Raw genomic sequence first — 17966 nt, 5'->3', positions numbered from 1 at the left:
TTGGTGGTGGCCCCCATATTTGTGGAATGCCCTCCCTATAAAGGCGCACGCACACACCGTACTGAATTTTATGCAGACCTTTCAAGCAGTTTTTAATGAATATGTGTGCTGTTGTGCATGGTCTTAACCACTACTGCTTTAATGTATTCAGATTGATTTTATTAGTGCATGAAGTATACGATAAATTCTATAGTGATTTTTACTAGCATATGAAGCACATAATAAATTCTATAGTGTTGTATTTATATACCAGAAGGGGGGGCAATATACAAATTCTGAAGTAATAAGTCTTCCATACAAAATTAAAAATCAGTGCATATGAAAAACACACACCTAGATATGAAGGGGAAGGAATCTAACTAGCTTAGCCTTCTCTGTGACATGCTACTTTTCTGGCAGGGTTTTTCTTCTCCGTGGAGGAGCATTTCATCATATGTTCATCAGCTTAAGTGAAAAGTAGTGCAGCCCAAAACACAACTTAACCATCACAGCAATTCTTGAGAACTTCACCACAGCAAAAAAGTGTCAGAATTTTCACTGCCCTTCAATTATGTCAAAGGATTAATAAAAGCTTCCTTATGATTTTTCCAGAAGCAGCAGAAACAGAATAAATAGAGCTATTGTTAAATACAAGCAGAAATATTGCTTTGTTTTCATGCTAGGCTGGGAAGGGAATCAGCTCCAAGTGTTGTTAGAAAATACATGAAGTTCAAGAGAATTAAATTAAGTTTCTAATTGGGTGATAATTCTTTATTTAGAAACAAACGTGGTATAGATTGTAATTCATTTCCTTTTAGATGGGATTTCATGACTAAGGATTATTTTATGGAATAGTCTTGCTGATGCTAGATCTAGTTTTTGAAAAGTCTCAACAGAGAGAGAGAGAGAGAAAATAGGGGGGAAATGCATCACGGCCTAAAATATTTATATCTATCTATTTATTGCAAGTGGCAAAGCAAAGTCAAAGTAAAGACATGGAAGGATGGTAAATTAACTGGATCTGCAAATCAATTACTTCACAGTAAGAAATTCTGTACTAGCAAGGTGTGGACTATATGGGAAACAAATAAGAGCCTGAGAAACCAAAGGGCCTACTTTTGGCCTGTTGTTGCATCTCTACAAAATCTCCTCAGAATTTGGGAGCTCCTTTCCCTTTGATCTCTTCCCTTCTACCAACTGCTTCCTTGACATCTGAACTCACAGTTATCCCTGCATGTGGAGTTCCTTCTATTTTAAACAAATATTTCATTATTTCTCATGGCAGTCAAGAATAAGAAACACTATAGTTATTGTGCAAAACTATAAACCAAATGTGCTAAATTCATTTGCTTTGTTTTCCTTTTGAGAATCTAGGTGATATTTGTTTATGCTCCCTATATAGGCCCTTCTATTAATGAACAACTGTAGCACTAGAAATAAGTGGTAAACAATTTATAGACTCCAAGAAGCAGATTAAAATCAAACTGACAAAACGGACTTTGTAAAGGCCACATGGGAAACAACACATATTCTTTTTGACTATGTACTGTATATGAAATGCAAAGCAATGCATTCTAAAAAGAGCAGTCGGTTATGCCACGGTTTGCTCAAAGGAGATTCCAAAGTTAAGCATGTGCTAAGCAAGAGTGTCACATGTCATTTCCAAATCTAGTATCTGATTGCTTGCTACTGTGTCACACATAAGTTACTTTCCAAAGACAGCTAAGAATGGATTCTGAATGTGTCAAAGATGCTACTGTATTAAGTGCCCCAAACCAAGAATAGTTTTGAGTCAGCAATATCCAGTTTCTGTCCTTGAGTTGGCGTCAAAAGGTTGCAGCAAAAGGTTTTCCAACATTGGAGAAAATAATAATATACAAATACCTATTGTGTGGTTTTCACAAGTGGCACTAGGCAATCTTAAACAAGGAAATAGACCCCACTGAGTAGAGTGAGGCTTAAATGTGAGGGGGAAATGGACAGAATTGGGCTGTGAGAAAGACCTTTTTCAAAAATCTAAGTTGATACAAAAGTATACATCAACTAACCAGTGTCTGTCTCTCTCATTCTTGGGTTGGCCATTAGCAATTTCTCATATCAAGCTTAAGGCTTAGTTTACCCTGACTTTATGAGTACACATCTAATACTAGGCAATGATACAATTAAGGCCCTTGGGTATGCCATAAAACACAGAAGCAACATTCGTTATGAGCCTGAGTAGCTTCTGTACTAATCACATGGAATTACAAGACTGTCAATCAAAACAGCCTTTACTGTATTTTATGTTATAGAATGCACAACTTCCATACCCTGTGGAGGTGTCCATACAGGACTGTGTGCACCCATTTTCCCATTTTTTTTTATTTCACCATTTGTACAAAACGTCTCTTGGTTTCTCCCCTTATACAAATTTATTAAAATATGAAACGTTTCAACTAAGTTTCTCCTGCCCCTATAGGAATTCCATGTCAAGGTGCTTCCATTGCTTCTCTTCATCTCTTCTAACTACACAGTTTTAACTACCCTTCCTAGACCTCTTCTTTGGCAGTAAATAGAAAGTGTTTTCCCATTCAAGGACTCTAGAGCAGTGAAGTCTTGCCAAGATGCAATTTACATTAGGCTATTTTAGTTTAGCTAAATGGGTCCTTTCTAAGTACATTTATAAACCTTGTTAGCTGGCTTTTTAAAGGAGGCTAAACTGATTCATGGGACGCAGGTGGCGCTGTGGGTTAAAGCCTCAGCACCTAGGACTTGCCGATCGAAAGGTCGGCGGTTCGAATCCCTGCGGCGGGGTGCGCTCCTGTCGTTCGGTCCCAGCGCCTGCCAACCTAGCAGTTCGAAAGCACCTTCGGGTGCAAGTAGATAAATAGGGACCGCTTACTAGCGGGAAGGTAAACGGTGTTCCGTGTGCTGTGCTGGCTTGCCAGAGCAGCGATGTCACGCTGGCCACGTGACCCGGAAGTGTCTGCGGACAGCACTGGCTCCCGGCCTATAGAGTGAGATGAGCGCACAACCCTAGAGTCTGGCAAGACTGGCCCGTACGGGCAGGGGTACCTTTACCTTTACCTTAAACTGATTCATATAGGATGATCTTGGGAAAGGGTTTAGTGTTTTCAGGTTGATTTTATGATGCCACCTTTTAAAAAATGAATTGTTTTAGCTATGTTTTATGCTGTCTCAACGATAATGTTGGTTTTAATATTTAACGTCTTTTGTAAGCTGTTTTGAGTATGTGGCCAAAAGATGGGAGGGTATATAAGGCATATTATGATCGCCACCACTGGAACCCCCAAATTCAGAGCAACATCCATTTGATTCTCAGGTGCTGGAAGCAAACATTATGGAATGGCCTTGTTTCCAATTAACTCAGAGGCCTGCAAATAGTCACTGCTGGGAGAAAATAGATGGACCTTTGGGATGATTCAGCTTGGTAATTGTGATGTTTTAATGCCTTTACATGGAAATTCATACAAGAGCTATATAGATTTAAATAACCATAGTAATAGCTTCAGTTTTGCTGAGATGAAAAATGAGTAAAGATATGGACAGGCCATTTGACCAATGAATGACCTGAAAGCAAGAGAGTGAGACATGCTGAAAGAGCAGTAAACTTCACTCTTAAGCAATCAATGGCAATCTAACAGGTCAGGACAACCTTTTGATGGTGCTGGCATTGCCAGAGCAATTTTATTTCCACATGAGAAAACATTATCACACTACAGACATGGCAAATTGCTCATATATAAACAATGGGTACCTATAAAGCCGAATAATTACAAACTGTAAAACAAACAATTAAAAAGTTTTCTTTTGCCAGTCACAAAAGAATAATTCTTACAGGTTTCCTTACTGATGGCAATGCCTTACCAGTGTAGATGCTGGCATTAGAAGCTGGGATGCCAAACTGTGACTCGATGAACTTGGGGATGAAGGTAATAAAAGCAGTAACAATGGCACTCTCGGCTGTGTATGACAAACTCACAAAAAGGAATGTCATGTTGCTTAAGATCCTGACAGCTGCTCTTGGAAGTTCTACAAATGGCATAAAAACAAAAATAAAAGTATGACACATGAACTTTATATATACATAATGAACAGAAAACAAAAAGAAAATCAGCCTGCTTTGAACTGGATTTTAAGGAATAGTTACCCATCCAAGACCTCTTCCTGGGGGTTCCACAGTGTGAATACAAAATAATCTTAGCATATGTTAAGGCCTTTCCAACATTCCCAAGTGTGCTTCCACAAGTAGAAGTCTTAGGAGTAAATAACTCAGTGACAGACCACCTGCCTCACATGTAAAAAAAACCCAGGTCCAATCTTTGGCATCTCATCCTAAACAGATCAGGTAGATGGTGATGGGAAAAATCTCTGTCAAAAATCCTGGGGAGCCAGGGACAGTCAGAGTAGACAATACTGGACTAGACTGACTCAGCATAAGCTAGGATCAGATGTCCAAGTCCCAAGAATTGTAATTGTAGAACTAAATGCACAATCCCGTTGGCAGGCCTTGGTTATAATGAACAGCAGGGTACAGCCCAACATTATATGGATTTCAAAAGTTCCTTTTGATGTGACACTGGTTGTACAGAAGCTACTGCAGTATGGCTCCTTCATGTGCGGGTCAGGAAATGGTTATAAATGAGCCCATGCTGCAGCTCATTCCTATCTGAACACTGCTCCTGGAAATGGGGACAAAGTTAGCCTACGGTAGAGGCAGGATGTGTGCTCATCATATTATCCAAGTGATATGGGAAGGGGTTCTACTACTGTGGTTCCCATGCCACCATGAAAAAAGGAACTGAGTGTAGAGACAGGAAGAGCATAGTGAGGACCACTCAGTATGTCTTATCAGAAATCCTCTACTGCCTCCCGTCCTCAACCTCATAGGGATATTTTGCAGGGCTGATGTTTCACCAACTGTCTTATATTTAAAAGTGCCAAGAAGAAAGAGACCGGCCAAGCAGGATATAAATGAGCAACACAGAACACAAGAAACGATAGGGGGAAACTACAACAGCAAACACCCTCCCTCTGCAACCTCCACTACTTCTCTCCTCACCACAAACACAATCATATCCCTAACTTTCCATATCACTGCAATGGAGATGATTGTTGTAAGCATTTCAATTTACCAGAGAGAACAATTGTCTTCCTGAGCACTGTTCTACCAACACCCGACCCCTGAGCCACTTGTGGGGACATAGAGGGAGGAGAGGGGAGATCATTCCACTTTGCAGCATAGCCTGACCATTTTCAGGTCAACTTGGCCAAACAGCCAATAAGGGTGATTTCTCCCCCAACGTTTGTAATGAATACTTTTAATAGGGGCCAAGGAGAAACATTACAGCAAGCCCTGGGGAATTAAAGTGGAGGTGGATGCAGCAATTTTTCATTTAAAATAATGAAGACATATAGCAGTCACTGCAAAAATTCAGCAGAATGCTACTCTGCAACTTTTCCTGACACACAGTCATTTAGAGGACAATGCTGAAAGTCTTATTTCCAAAAGACTTGCTCAGATTTGAACTACGCAAAAGAGAATGAAAGTTTAGGTGTGAAGAAAGCCAAAACTAAAAAATGGCATAAAGCACATTTTCTTATAGCCAATTAAATCTGCTGAATTGCTAACTGAGCAATTATGACACTGCAATGTCAAAGAAAAGGGTGACATTTTCAAAGGCGAATATGAAACTGTACTGATATGCCAAGAAATGATGGTGAAATTTTATCATAATGCCACAACTAGGTCACCAAATGGTGCTAGAATTATATTACAGGCCACAAAAGGTTGTGGGGTGCGGGTGGGGAGTTAATACTACAGGTCGGTCACATTGGAAACCAACTATAAAGCAAGCCAAAATTTTAAAACAACTTCAAACCAACCATGGTTGAAAATCCTGGTTTCTTTGGATTTCCCTGCTCAAAGACTAGTTATTTAGTGACTTCCTGATTTAATTGTGACTCATACAAAAGGAAGGAGTGAAGAGGTTGTATGCACCGGCAAAAAGCTTATTCATACTTTGCTATGTTGAATGGTTTCTTTAAATGTAAAGGTTCATCATTGTTCCACTCGATGTGTATATCTTAAAGGGGCCAGAGCAAGGGCCAGAGCAAGATAACGAGACCCAACTTTAAAGCTGTGAAACATAGCAGGTGCTGCTGAGTTGTATTTGATTAAGGTGTGTCAGCATTTGGGTTTAGTATATAAGGAGCAGCACCTAGCTCTCCCATTACCCTGGGGGTTGGGTTGGGGGTTGGGTCTGGTTTGGTTGTTAATGTATTTAGTGTAAATGGAGTTTTTGTTTTTCTTATTAAAACCTTGTTTAAGTTATTTTTGAGTCCTTTTCATTTTTAATGCATGATCTCCCCAGCAAGCTATCTGCAGCGCTACCATACTGCAAATAGCCAACATCTTTGGTTATGGGCCCAGCTGCTGAGTGGATGACTGCATATTTTTGGACTCTGAGAAAGGTTTGAAAACTCCTTCTCCTGTTAGTGTAATTTTTTGTGGGTCTGGAAGAGTTCCAGAATGGTTGACCGGGTTCCTGAAGCTGAGAAGGCTCTGGTCTTCCCACAGCTAACAGATGAGAACTATAGTTTATGGTCTTTTCGGGTGGAGGCGCTTTTGACCTCTAGAGAAGTATGGACCTATGTAACTGATGACCCTCCTGACCCTGTAACTAATGCTTGGTCGAAAGGAGATGCAAAAGCCAGGGCGATAATTAATTTGGCAGTCAGCGACCAGCAAGTAGTCTATATAAGAAATAAGAAAACTGCCAAAGAAATGTGGGACAGTCTTGCAGCAGTGCATGTTAGAAAAGAGTCAGCATCTGCATTGTCGTTTTTCAAGCAGTTGTACCAGACGAAGTTGCAGCCTGGTGGTGATTTGGCAGCACACTTGAGACGTCTGGAGGCAATACGCGGCGAATTAATTCGAAGGGACATGGTGATACCTGATATTCAGTATGTTTTTATCATCCTTTGTTCCCTTAATGAGGACTTTGATGGTATAGCTAGCCAGATATCTGCTGTTCCACCAGCACAATTAACTGTGGAAGGGGTAACGGCAAGATTAATGGGCGAGTTGGATAGAAGGGAGGCTTGTGCCATAAGCACTCCTATTTCCAGAAAGAATGAGGAACGCCATATGCAAACCTGTGGTGATACAACTGCATTTAAAGCTGCAAAGCGTTGTTGGTTCTGCAATAAGCAAGGACATTTTGCAAAGGACTGCAGAGCCAAAAGAAAGCAAAGTACTCCCAAGTCTGTTTCTGTTCGTCAGTCACGGTTGTCAGCCCAACAGCAGACATCGTATAGTAAAGACAGAAACGAGCCGCGAGCTTTTCATGCTTGGACTACAAATCGTAAAAGAATTAAAGATGCCAAGTGGAAGTCTTTTATTATAGACTCTGGAGCATCTCAGCACATCTGCAATGATCGAAGCTTGTTTATTTCTTTCGAAGAGGAAATTGGTAATGTACATTTAGCCAATTCACAAGTCTTGCAGTCGCTTGGCAGAGGTACTGTTAAACTTGACTCTTTAAACATTACAATAGCAAACTGCATTTACTGCCCGTCAGTGGACAATTTATTGTCAGTAAGGTGCTTTGCTCGTCAAGGCATAACTGTGCGTTTCTTAAAATCAATGTGTGAGTTTTTTGATGGGAACAAACGTTTATTGTATGCCCGGGACTCTGATGGTTTATATAGACTGTATTTTCGCACCTACTCCCAATCGCCTATAAATTGCAGAGCAGCACAGTCAAGCCAGGGGTTGAGGAATGTAAGGCCTCATTCCGGGTGTGTCCATGAGGCGCACAGAATTCTGGGACACCTGAATTTTGCTGATGTAATTAAGACAAAGAATATCGTTAATGGCCTCAACTTAAAACCATGTAAATTCTTTATGCAATGTCTATCCTGTTGCAAGAATAAGATTAAGGTTGCACGCAAGGGTAGGTGCTCAGATAGGAAAGTAACTGAACCATTTGAGCGTGTACATTGTGATTTAGTTGGGCCACTCCCACCATCATTAGGAGGTTCTAAGTACTGGCTTACTCTGATAGACCAGTATAGTAGATACTGTTGGACTTATGCAATAGCTGAGAAGTCCCAAGCCTTTGAAAAGTATAAAGTTTTTTGCAACTGGGTAAAAACGCACTTTAACAAACCAATTAAGAACCTGTTTTCTGACCGGGGCGGGGAATTTGTTTCTGAGGATTTTGAGAAATTCCTGGAAGCGCAGGGGACTACTCATGAGTTATCTTGCCCCCGAAGTCCCTGGCAAAATGGGCTTGTTGAAGTTGTGCAGCGTGACCTACAGGCAGGGGTTAAAACGTATCTGCATGATGCTAATCTGCCCAAAGACTTTTGGGCTGAAGCACTTAATGCATTTTGTTACGTTAGAAATCGCAGTTATCATACTGGTTTAGATGTCACCCCCTATGAGAAACTGTTTAAAAAACGCCCTAATCTGAAATATCTCCGCATTTGGGGTTCAGATGTAATTATGCATTATCCTGCTAAGCAAAAATTGGGTGAACGTAGTGTTCAGGGAAAATTAATGGGCTACCAGCAGGGGGCGTACAGAATTTACATACCAGCAACTGGCAAATTTCATATTACCAGAAGCATGATACAAACTGTAAATTGGAATGGAGTTGCTGTCTTCCAAGATACTGATGGTATAGATAATACTGAGGAAGAAGAGGAAGAAACAGCAGAAGAAGCAGCAGGAAATAGTGCTTCTGAATTAATGGGAAAAGACAAAAAGCCTGTTGAGTCTGATAAATTGTTTGATGATTTAAAGTCACAGGCACCCGAGGGGAGGTCAGATTCTCTTGAGTTTTCTGACCGTGAGCTTAGCCTACAGGCACCTCTTCAATCTGACAATGATTTACAACCTGAAACTAGTGGTTTACTTAGTCCCATTAAGTCTGAGAAGTCTGACTCTCCTTCTGGACTGAGACATTCAGATAGAAAGAGACAGAAGCCACAACGATTTGCAGATGAACATTTTAATACTGTGTATGCCAATAAGGTAGTTTTTGAGCCAAAAAGCTACAGTGATGTTCAGAAATTACCTAAGCAACAAGCTGCAAATTGGTATAAAGCTATGAACTCCGAGATAGCTTCTTTAAAAGAGCATAACACTTGGTCTCTTGTACCACAAACCCCAGATATGAGACTTATTGATTCGAAATGGGTTTATAGAGTTAAAACGAATGACAAAAACGAAGTTGTAAGGTACAAAGCAAGATTAGTTGCTAGGGGTTTTCAACAAATTCCAGGCGAAGATTATGATTTGTGTTATTCACCAAGCGTAAAATATGAAACAGTTAAGCTTTTGTTAAAAGATGCATCACAGCGTGGACATTCCGTTTATCACCTAGATATAAAAACTGCATATTTGTTTGCTGATTTAAAAGAACAAATTTTTATGCGTGTTCCTGAAGGCATAGACGCCGCTGAAGGTTTGGTATGCAAATTAAACAAATCCCTTTATGGTCTGCACCAAAGTGGAAGGAATTGGCACCAAACTTTAGCAAAAGAATTGCTGGATATTGGTTTTTCACAAGGAAAGGCAGACAATTGTGTGTTCATAAAGGAAAGGGCAAACTCTGTAACAAAAATATGTGTGTATGTAGATGACGTATTAATTTCTACAAAAACTAAACAGGAATATGAACAGGTGGTATCACAGTTACAGAAGAAATTTGATGTAGTGGAATTAGGCATAGCTAAAAATTACTTATCCATGCAAATTGAGAAAGGCAAAAATGGATCTTTTCTGGTTCATCAAACTGCAAAAATTGATGATCTTGTTGAAATGCTATGTTTAGAAAATGCAAATGGGAAGGAAACACCTATGGTGTTTGGTTTCACCTTTACAGGTGAAGACAAGCCATTTCCTAACAAAACTTTGTATCGTTCTGCTATAGGCAAGCTAAATTTCATTCAAAGAATCTCAAGACCAGATATAACTTATGCTTTTCACTTTCTGGCAAAATTTGTGGAAAAGCCTACTACACAATGTTTCTCTGCTCTTAAGAGAGTGGTAATGTACCTTAAACATACCAAACATTATAGGTTGCAGTTTACAACATGTATTGACAAAGGTTTTGAAATTTTCTGCGATGCATCTCATGCAATGGAACAAAATAATTGCAGGGGTGTGTCTGGTATGGTGTTTTGTTATAACGGTTGTCCATTTGAATGGAAGTCCCAAACACAAACCATTATTTGTCTCTCCACAACAGAAAGTGAATTATGTGCATGCGTTCAGGCCACTCGTGATGTAGAATGGTATCTGCAAGTGTTTGCAGACCTACAGATGCAAGTAACACTACCAGTAAAAGTTTACCTTGATTCCCAGAGTGGACTTGCTATCCTGTGCTCAGAGACCAATACGCAGCGCACTAGAGTCTTAAGGTTACGTTTAGAATTTGTAAAGCAACTAATTGCTGATGAAATGGTTGTATTTGAATATGTTCCTGGTGACAGTCAAATTGCGGACATTTTTACAAAAGCACTTCCAAAGGTTACACATGAAAAACATGTACAAAGTATGCTTTCTGTTTTTGTTCCACAATGATGAACCGCAGGGGAAATGTTGAATGGTTTCTTTAAATGTAAAGGTTCATCATTGTTCCACTCGATGTGTATATCTTAAAGGGGCCAGAGCAAGGGCCAGAGCAAGATAACGAGACCCAACTTTAAAGCTGTGAAACATAGCAGGTGCTGCTGAGTTGTATTTGATTAAGGTGTGTCAGCATTTGGGTTTAGTATATAAGGAGCAGCACCTAGCTCTCCCATTACCCTGGGGGTTGGGTTGGGGGTTGGGTCTGGTTTGGTTGTTAATGTATTTAGTGTAAATGGAGTTTTTGTTTTTCTTATTAAAACCTTGTTTAAGTTATTTTTGAGTCCTTTTCATTTTTAATGCATGATCTCCCCAGCAAGCTATCTGCAGCGCTACCATACTGCAAATAGCCAACATGCTAAGCCACTATTGGATGACCCTAAATCAGCCTCTATGTACCCCTTTGTGTCTTATTTTCTGCCCCATGTGCTTATGGGCTTTGAATGCCCAATAAGAGTAGTTTAACTAGGACATTATATATATTATTTCTGTTACTAGTACCACCACCTGTGTTATATTACTTTTGCAGTGTCTTAAAACAGAAATTGTTTCAATTACATTAATGTATAGACAGAATTGGGATGCGGGTGGCGCTGTGGGTAAAACCTCAGTGCCTAGGGCTTGCTGATTGCATGGTCGGCGGTTCGAATCCCCGCGGCGGGGTGAGCTCCCGTCTTTCGGTCCCAGCTCCTGCCCACCTAGCAGTTCGAAAGCACCCTTAAGTGCAAGTAGATAAATAGGTACCACTTTATAGCGGGAAGGTAAATGGCGTTTCCGTGTGCTGCGCTGGTGCTGGCTTGCCAGAGCAGCTTCGTCACGCTGGCCACGTGACCCGGAAGTGTCTCCGGACAGCACTGGCCCTCGGCCTCTTAAGTGAGATGGGCACACAACCCTAGAGTCGGACACGACTGGCCCGTATGGGCAGGGGTACCTTTACCTTTACCTATAGACAGAATTAAACTAGAGAAAAATGAAGGCAATTGTACATTTGCCCAATAGCAGATAACATATAACTCCTTTGCTTTCCCAATTTGTATAACAATGACTAAATCTTTACATACAGGGCAAGCTGGTTCTGTTCTCTGCTCTGGATGTTATGATATTTCTACTGACAGCTATCTGAACACATTGAGTTGGATCCAGACTCACTGAAATCAATGCGACTTAAGTTGGTTGTGGCAAAGAGTGGCTGACACAGCACAAGCCTAACATATCTATTCAGAAGTAAGCCCTACTGAATTCAAAGTGAGTTACCTACTCCCCAGGTAAACAGAATTAGGATTCCAGCCTTAGTCTGGATTCAACCCATTGTATCAATTGCTTGGTGAGATAGCAATAAAACCTATACATGCCCACTCAAAAGTAAAGGTAAAGGGACCCCTGACAATTAAGCCCAGTCGCAAACAACTTTGGGGTTGTGGTGCTCATCTTGCTTTAAAGGCCGAGGAAGCTGGCATTTGTCTGCTTCCGCAGACAGTTTTTCTAGGTCATGTGGCCAGCATGACTAAGCTGCTTCTGACGAAACCAGAGCAGTGCACGGAAACACCATTTACCTTCCCTGCCAGAGCGGTACCTATTTATCTACCTGCACTGCATGCTTTCGAACTGCTAGGTTGGCAGGAGCTGGGACTGAACAACGGGAGCTCACCCAGTCGCGGGGATTTGAACCCCTGACCTTCCGATTGGCAAGCCCAAGCAGAACAGTGGTTTAACCCACAGCGCCACCCGCATCACTAAAAGTAATTACCAATGCATTAAAAGGGACTTAACCCCCGGTCACTACACATATAATTGCAACTTCTGGCTACAAAACTTTATACTTTTTTCATGACAAGTGAGCTAATCTATTAGAATAAGTAGCATTGCTGTGCAAATTCCAGTTGGAAAGCACTTTGAGTTTCAGAATTTCCAGTGTCTAAGACAATAGTTGTGAAAGCAACTAACCCACACCTCATTTGAATGACTGCTTCCTATATTTACCTAAGCACCTGCCAGTTCTCATTTTTAGGCAGATGCCGGCATGGAGACCATCTACATGTTGAGGAACTAGGAAATTGTGACTGGTGCTATTCCTTGTGGTGATGACAAAAGCCACCATGCAGAGGCTGTTTCCAGCATATCTAAGGCAATAACAAAAACTGTTGGTCATATTCTTACATTCTTCCACAGCTACATAATCCACATGAGGCAACAGGATTGCAGGGCAGGGGAGAGAATGTGGCCACATGATGATTTATGAAGCTGTGGAGGAACATGGAAAATGTCTTGAATGACCCTGACATGCTTTGCACAGATTGCATGTGCCAGGATGTTGCGATTTACCCAACAGCAACTGTGGATTGGCCAGAGATTACAGGTGGTCCTGAGATAGAATACCATATGCTACAAAACACTGGTTACTCTCCCATTTCCCAAGTGCACTATTATTGCCTATTGGCTTTCATTATCAATTTTCAGCAGAAACTAACAGTAATGGTATGATTTTAAACCTCACCCCAATCTGTTATTTAAAAAACATATATTACCTCTAACATTCTTTCCAAATCCCATTGAAGCAGGGACTTCATGGTCTACCTGACTTTTGCTGTTTGCTTTTTCTTTTACAATATCATCATCACTTGAAACATCATCAGCATGCATCTTCTTTTTCTTCTTTTTCTTGTGTCGAGGTGGAAGCTTTTTGGGGAAAGTAAACATTGGAAGTATGACAAAAAGCATCGCAGTGGCACAAAGGAGGAACCCACTCCACCTGAAGTTGAGAGATAAAAAAGAACAATTGCAGCTGAGCTATATGTGTACTGCAATCAGAAACAAAAACTAGTGACTGAGACTGTACAAAGATTCTCTGCATCTTATAAAACAGAAAACATCCAATGTACTTCTAATTATTTCATAAAATATTTCTTTACATGGTGACTGAAATTTAAAAATTGACATACAAGTAAGAGTCACAACTATAATCAGAAAGAAACAAACAGCCTGGTCTGCACATAACATTAAAGTGCAGTTTATTAACTATGGTTTATTAAGCTATGTGTGAACCCAACCAAGCAGCTTAACTAGGATTTTTGTACTGCCAAATCATGAACTGGCTTCTAAGAGACTCATAAAGCTTGGTTTGCTTTAACTATAATTTGGCATTAAGTGTGAATCCAGCACCCTTTTTTAACTACAGCTTGTTTGGCCATCCCATCACCGATGCTCACCAAAGTGTAAAGCCACGAGGCAACAGCAGCTAGAAAGCAAACCAAATGAGCCATGGTTTATTTGATTGTCTATGGGAGAACTTGTGGGTGGTTGGTTGGTTGGTTGGTTGGTTGGTTGGTTGGTTGGTTGGTTTAAAAAAACCATAGCTTAAAGATTAATCCATAAACAAACCACGGCTTCATATAATGTGCAAATCAAGCCAATATATGATACAAAATGAATTTCTATTAAATCAACAAAAACTAGGGGACAGAATATCAATCAAGTAGGCAAATAGCACTTGCAGTATAAACGAAAATAAGTTTGAAATGAATGTTAAGGCAGACAGCAGGTGTCTATTTCAGCAGCGAATTAAGCATGTCCTCCTCAGCATTTGGTAGGAAACTAAATGTTTTTATAGACCCACTGTAAGCTTTGTACATTTGTAACACACTAGAAGACAGTAATTGAATCAAGATCTCTTAATGTCGGGAAATTAATTCCCCACTCCCCAGACAGCACAACCCCAAAACTGATCCCACCCGCTGCCCACTGCTGCAGACTACGTGTTCAATGTAACAGTTCAGACCCAAACACTAGCCTATTCCAAGGCTAGATAACATACATTCTGGTCATTGTGGCCTATCAGAGTTATGTGGCCACTGATGCTACTTTTTCCTCATCTCTTTTGTCTCTAGTTACTAAGCTAAATTTGGCTCTCAAACTTCAGTTGCGTTCCAGTTCAGTCAGAGTTTTCTTTTTACCTGTATGGTTGATGTATAGCAACCAGACAGCCAATCTGAAAGAAAATATTTTCTGGAGCAAAAGCATTGCAGAACTGGATGCTGACATGGACTCGGTATTATTCCGTCCTAATATTCTATTCTGTGTGTGGTTCACATGGGTTACCTTACTCTACCTGTGTTAGATTTTCCAGAATGAATATATGTAGAGAGATGGAGACCTCCCACATTCCTAGGTCACCAGCTGCTGGCCATTAAGTAGCTGAGTGTACCATCTGCAGAACACCAATTAAGGAGCATCTGGTAGAAATAAGAAGCCATAGGCTTTATGGCTACTCAGTGCCTTGTAAATGTGTCTAATTATAGCACAGCACCCAGTTATTTCTGGCAGATGTTTGGCACTGAATGTCTGGAAAATCGAAGGCCATATTTCTTCAAATTAAGATCACCACTATTATTGTCATGGTTAGATTGTTCATGGTTAGATTGTTAACTCCCTTCCCTGTGACTCTTATATAATTATTGCTGCTCCTTTAATGTCGTTGCAGCTGTTTCTAACCCACTTGCTGCTAAAACCAAACAGTGCTTTGTCAACTTGGCTATCTCAGCAAACAGCAAGAAGAAATTAGGGTGTTAAAAGTTGTTAACACTAATCAGATATCATCATGGTCAGTACCTGGATGTAAGAATGTTTGATACATCTATAGGAAGCTACTCTGTGCTCCCAAAAGAAGGGGAATGTGATTAACTGAGATTAATTAATGTGAAAATGCACTGATACAGCATGGGCTGCTTGGCAAGCGAAACACAACAACTATGAATTGTCCTGTTTTTTCCAACCAAAAGGTCTATCTACTCCAGCATCTCTGGGAAACTCACAAGCAGGGCATAAAGGTGATGCCCATCTCTGTTGTTTGTGCCTGGCAACTTATGTTTAAAGTCCATTCAGCTATCTTGCCCACAAATCTGCATAAATATTTTATTGTGACAACCCCTCTGTTGCTCAAGTAGACATGTCAGAGCATCAAAATTTGTGCCAGTACAATGTCTCACAACAGCAAGCTATAAAATGAGAATGCATGACTAATTGTGCAAATTGAATTATTCTCACATATTAACTCCTATATAGTTGGATGTGCAGAAGTGTAGCTGGATATTGGCATAGAAACACACAGACATACTCCAGGAAGGGAATCTAAAGGCTTTGCTGCAAATGCTAAAGTACTTGGCTTTTAAAAACCTTTTTAACTTTGAATATTTATTCATAGTTCTACATGTACAACTAGCAAACAACAGAAAAAAATAAGTGACAAACCAGCAATCAGTCTGGTTAAACAATCCACAGATGCATCACACACTGCAGTTACTCTAAACTCAGAACTGTCAAGGACACGGTCAAATGTTCAGCTTCTTTAACCACCTTCAAAAAGATGTTATTAGCTGGATCATGAATCCAATGTCAATGGTCATTCTCATGCATAACAGACATATGGCTGCAACTTACCAGTTACCGATGAAACGAGGGTCACTCTGGTCAATATAAACAGTACTTCTAGGATCCACATAAAACCCAATAAGAACTCCGCCTAATAAATATCCTGCTGCTGGACCAAGTGCTCCCATTACATACATGATGGCTGAAAAAAGAAAAGCAAAAGCCAACCCAGGACATGTCAAAATATACCATATTACAGACATTACAATATTAAAGCAGAATGCTAAAGTAATAAAAGATTTCACAGATAGAAGGAAAAGGAAGACGAATGCTTTCCTATGATTTTGCACATTCTAAGAGTAGCCACTCCTGCCTTTTTCTACAGTTCCTATTTTTCCCCACCCCCTTGCAACCACATACAGGATTGACTTCTAAAAAGCAAGTTCCATTCCTGCTGCATGCTAATGAATGGTAACATCATACCTTTTTGACACTTCTAAATTTAAGCAGCTAGATATTTCAGGGTATTTTTTCATTCCTTATTTTCAGAATAAGGAAAAACTATTTGCAGTGTCTGATTATTGACATATAAGCAAGTGGAGTAGGTAGACAACAGGGGAGGGGACTGTGCTGGGGCGGGGGGGAGTGTCCTTTTACATGAGGCTTGGGCTTTTTTCTGGGAAGGGTCCTTGGGAAGGCGAAGGATGGAGCCAGAATTCCAGGCAGGGGCCTTGTGGGACAGAACCACCTTGGCAGACTGGGCAGAGGCATGGGGATGGCATGCAGAATGCACTGTACTGTGTGGAACAAGCCCCTCTTGAGATGTAATACTCTGAACTCTCTCCAGAGTAGACCCAGGTATAAATATGCATATCTTTTGGAGAATGCATGATTTGCACCCAAATCATCTGCATTTACCACTGGAATGTGCAGCAGCTATTTAGTCTAAACAGACATTACAGGGCATTTATTTAGTAATGCTGAAGACAAGTTTCACAGTTAGCAGAAATACTGTACAGTATTACAAAGATAAAAATAACAAATGCAGACTATATTCCATTAGAGATGGGAATGCTGCCTAAAACTTAAAAATTATTATGAAGATACTGTATGCGGTCCTCCGTTTCTGTAAATATATCTTACTGGCAATATAAATATTAAACACCCTGACCCTTAAAATAATGTACTTAACTCTTCAGTGCATAAATGGAAATTAGGAAGTGGTCCCCTCCATGAACAAGTTACCAATCCCCACTGTGGTGAAAAGTGATCCTGAATAGTCAGGCAATTGTGGTAAGATATGGAAAGTGAAACTAAAACTAGGACTGAAGCACAAGTAAGGTGGGCTGTTCTAGTCACTTTTAGACAATAAAAAGGCCTGCCATTCATTAAGTACCCACTATGAAATTTTAAGTAGCTAATGAAGAAGAGTTCCTAGCCTAAAACTTATTTACAATTCTATATAGGAATATATATTTGCCTTTTAATATAGAACTAGTGGGGAGTGTCATGATTTTTTTAGAAAGCAACATAAAATGCCCCCCCCTTAAATAATAGTGTAATTTGTGAGTTTGGACCCATCACACCAAAAAATGACTGACGTCACACGCCGAAGTCATATTTCAGTCCATGATTTCATCCTTACAACTTTGTGAGGCTGAAAGATAGAAACTGGTCCAAGTTCAGCCAATGAAGATCATAGCCTAGTATGGATTTGAACCCCAATCTCCTTGATCCTAGTCTGACACTTTAACCACTGCACCATACTGGTCTGTGAGATTGTAAAGAATCTCAAATGCCATACCATAATTAGTTTGAATTTATGAGGAAGGAAGTTGGGCAGAGCAGTCCAAAACCATAATTTCTAGGGGGTTTGGTTGAAGTGGGGGTGTCCACTGGCCCACTGATTAGGAGCACTTGAATGTCCCTGCCTAAATAGCAAGTGGACAGACAGTACCATTGGTAGGCATGCCACTGGTGG

At 40.3% G+C, this 17966-nt stretch overlaps 1 protein-coding gene across 3 annotated transcripts in view; it reads right to left on the bottom strand.

Moving 5' to 3' along the window:
• The window catches only part of SLCO5A1 (solute carrier organic anion transporter family member 5A1), a 62187-nt gene that overhangs the window by 17942 nt on the left and 26279 nt on the right, over positions 1-17966 (bottom strand). For all 3 annotated transcript variants that reach the window (XM_028736753.2, XM_028736754.2, XM_028736752.2), the window contains exons 3-5: positions 16055-16187; positions 13147-13370; positions 3847-4011 (exon numbers count right to left, since the gene is read on the bottom strand). In XM_028736753.2, the coding sequence (XP_028592586.2) occupies positions 3847-4011; positions 13147-13370; positions 16055-16187 (522 nt within the window). The remainder of the gene's footprint in view (positions 1-3846; positions 4012-13146; positions 13371-16054; positions 16188-17966) is intronic.

The sequence above is a fragment of the Podarcis muralis genome, chromosome 8 (genome assembly GCF_964188315.1).
Source record: "Podarcis muralis chromosome 8, rPodMur119.hap1.1, whole genome shotgun sequence".
Taxonomy (NCBI): Eukaryota; Metazoa; Chordata; class Lepidosauria; order Squamata; family Lacertidae; genus Podarcis; species Podarcis muralis.
The sequence above is the reverse complement of the archived record's forward strand: the minus strand, read 5'-3'. Positions and strand labels throughout refer to the sequence as shown.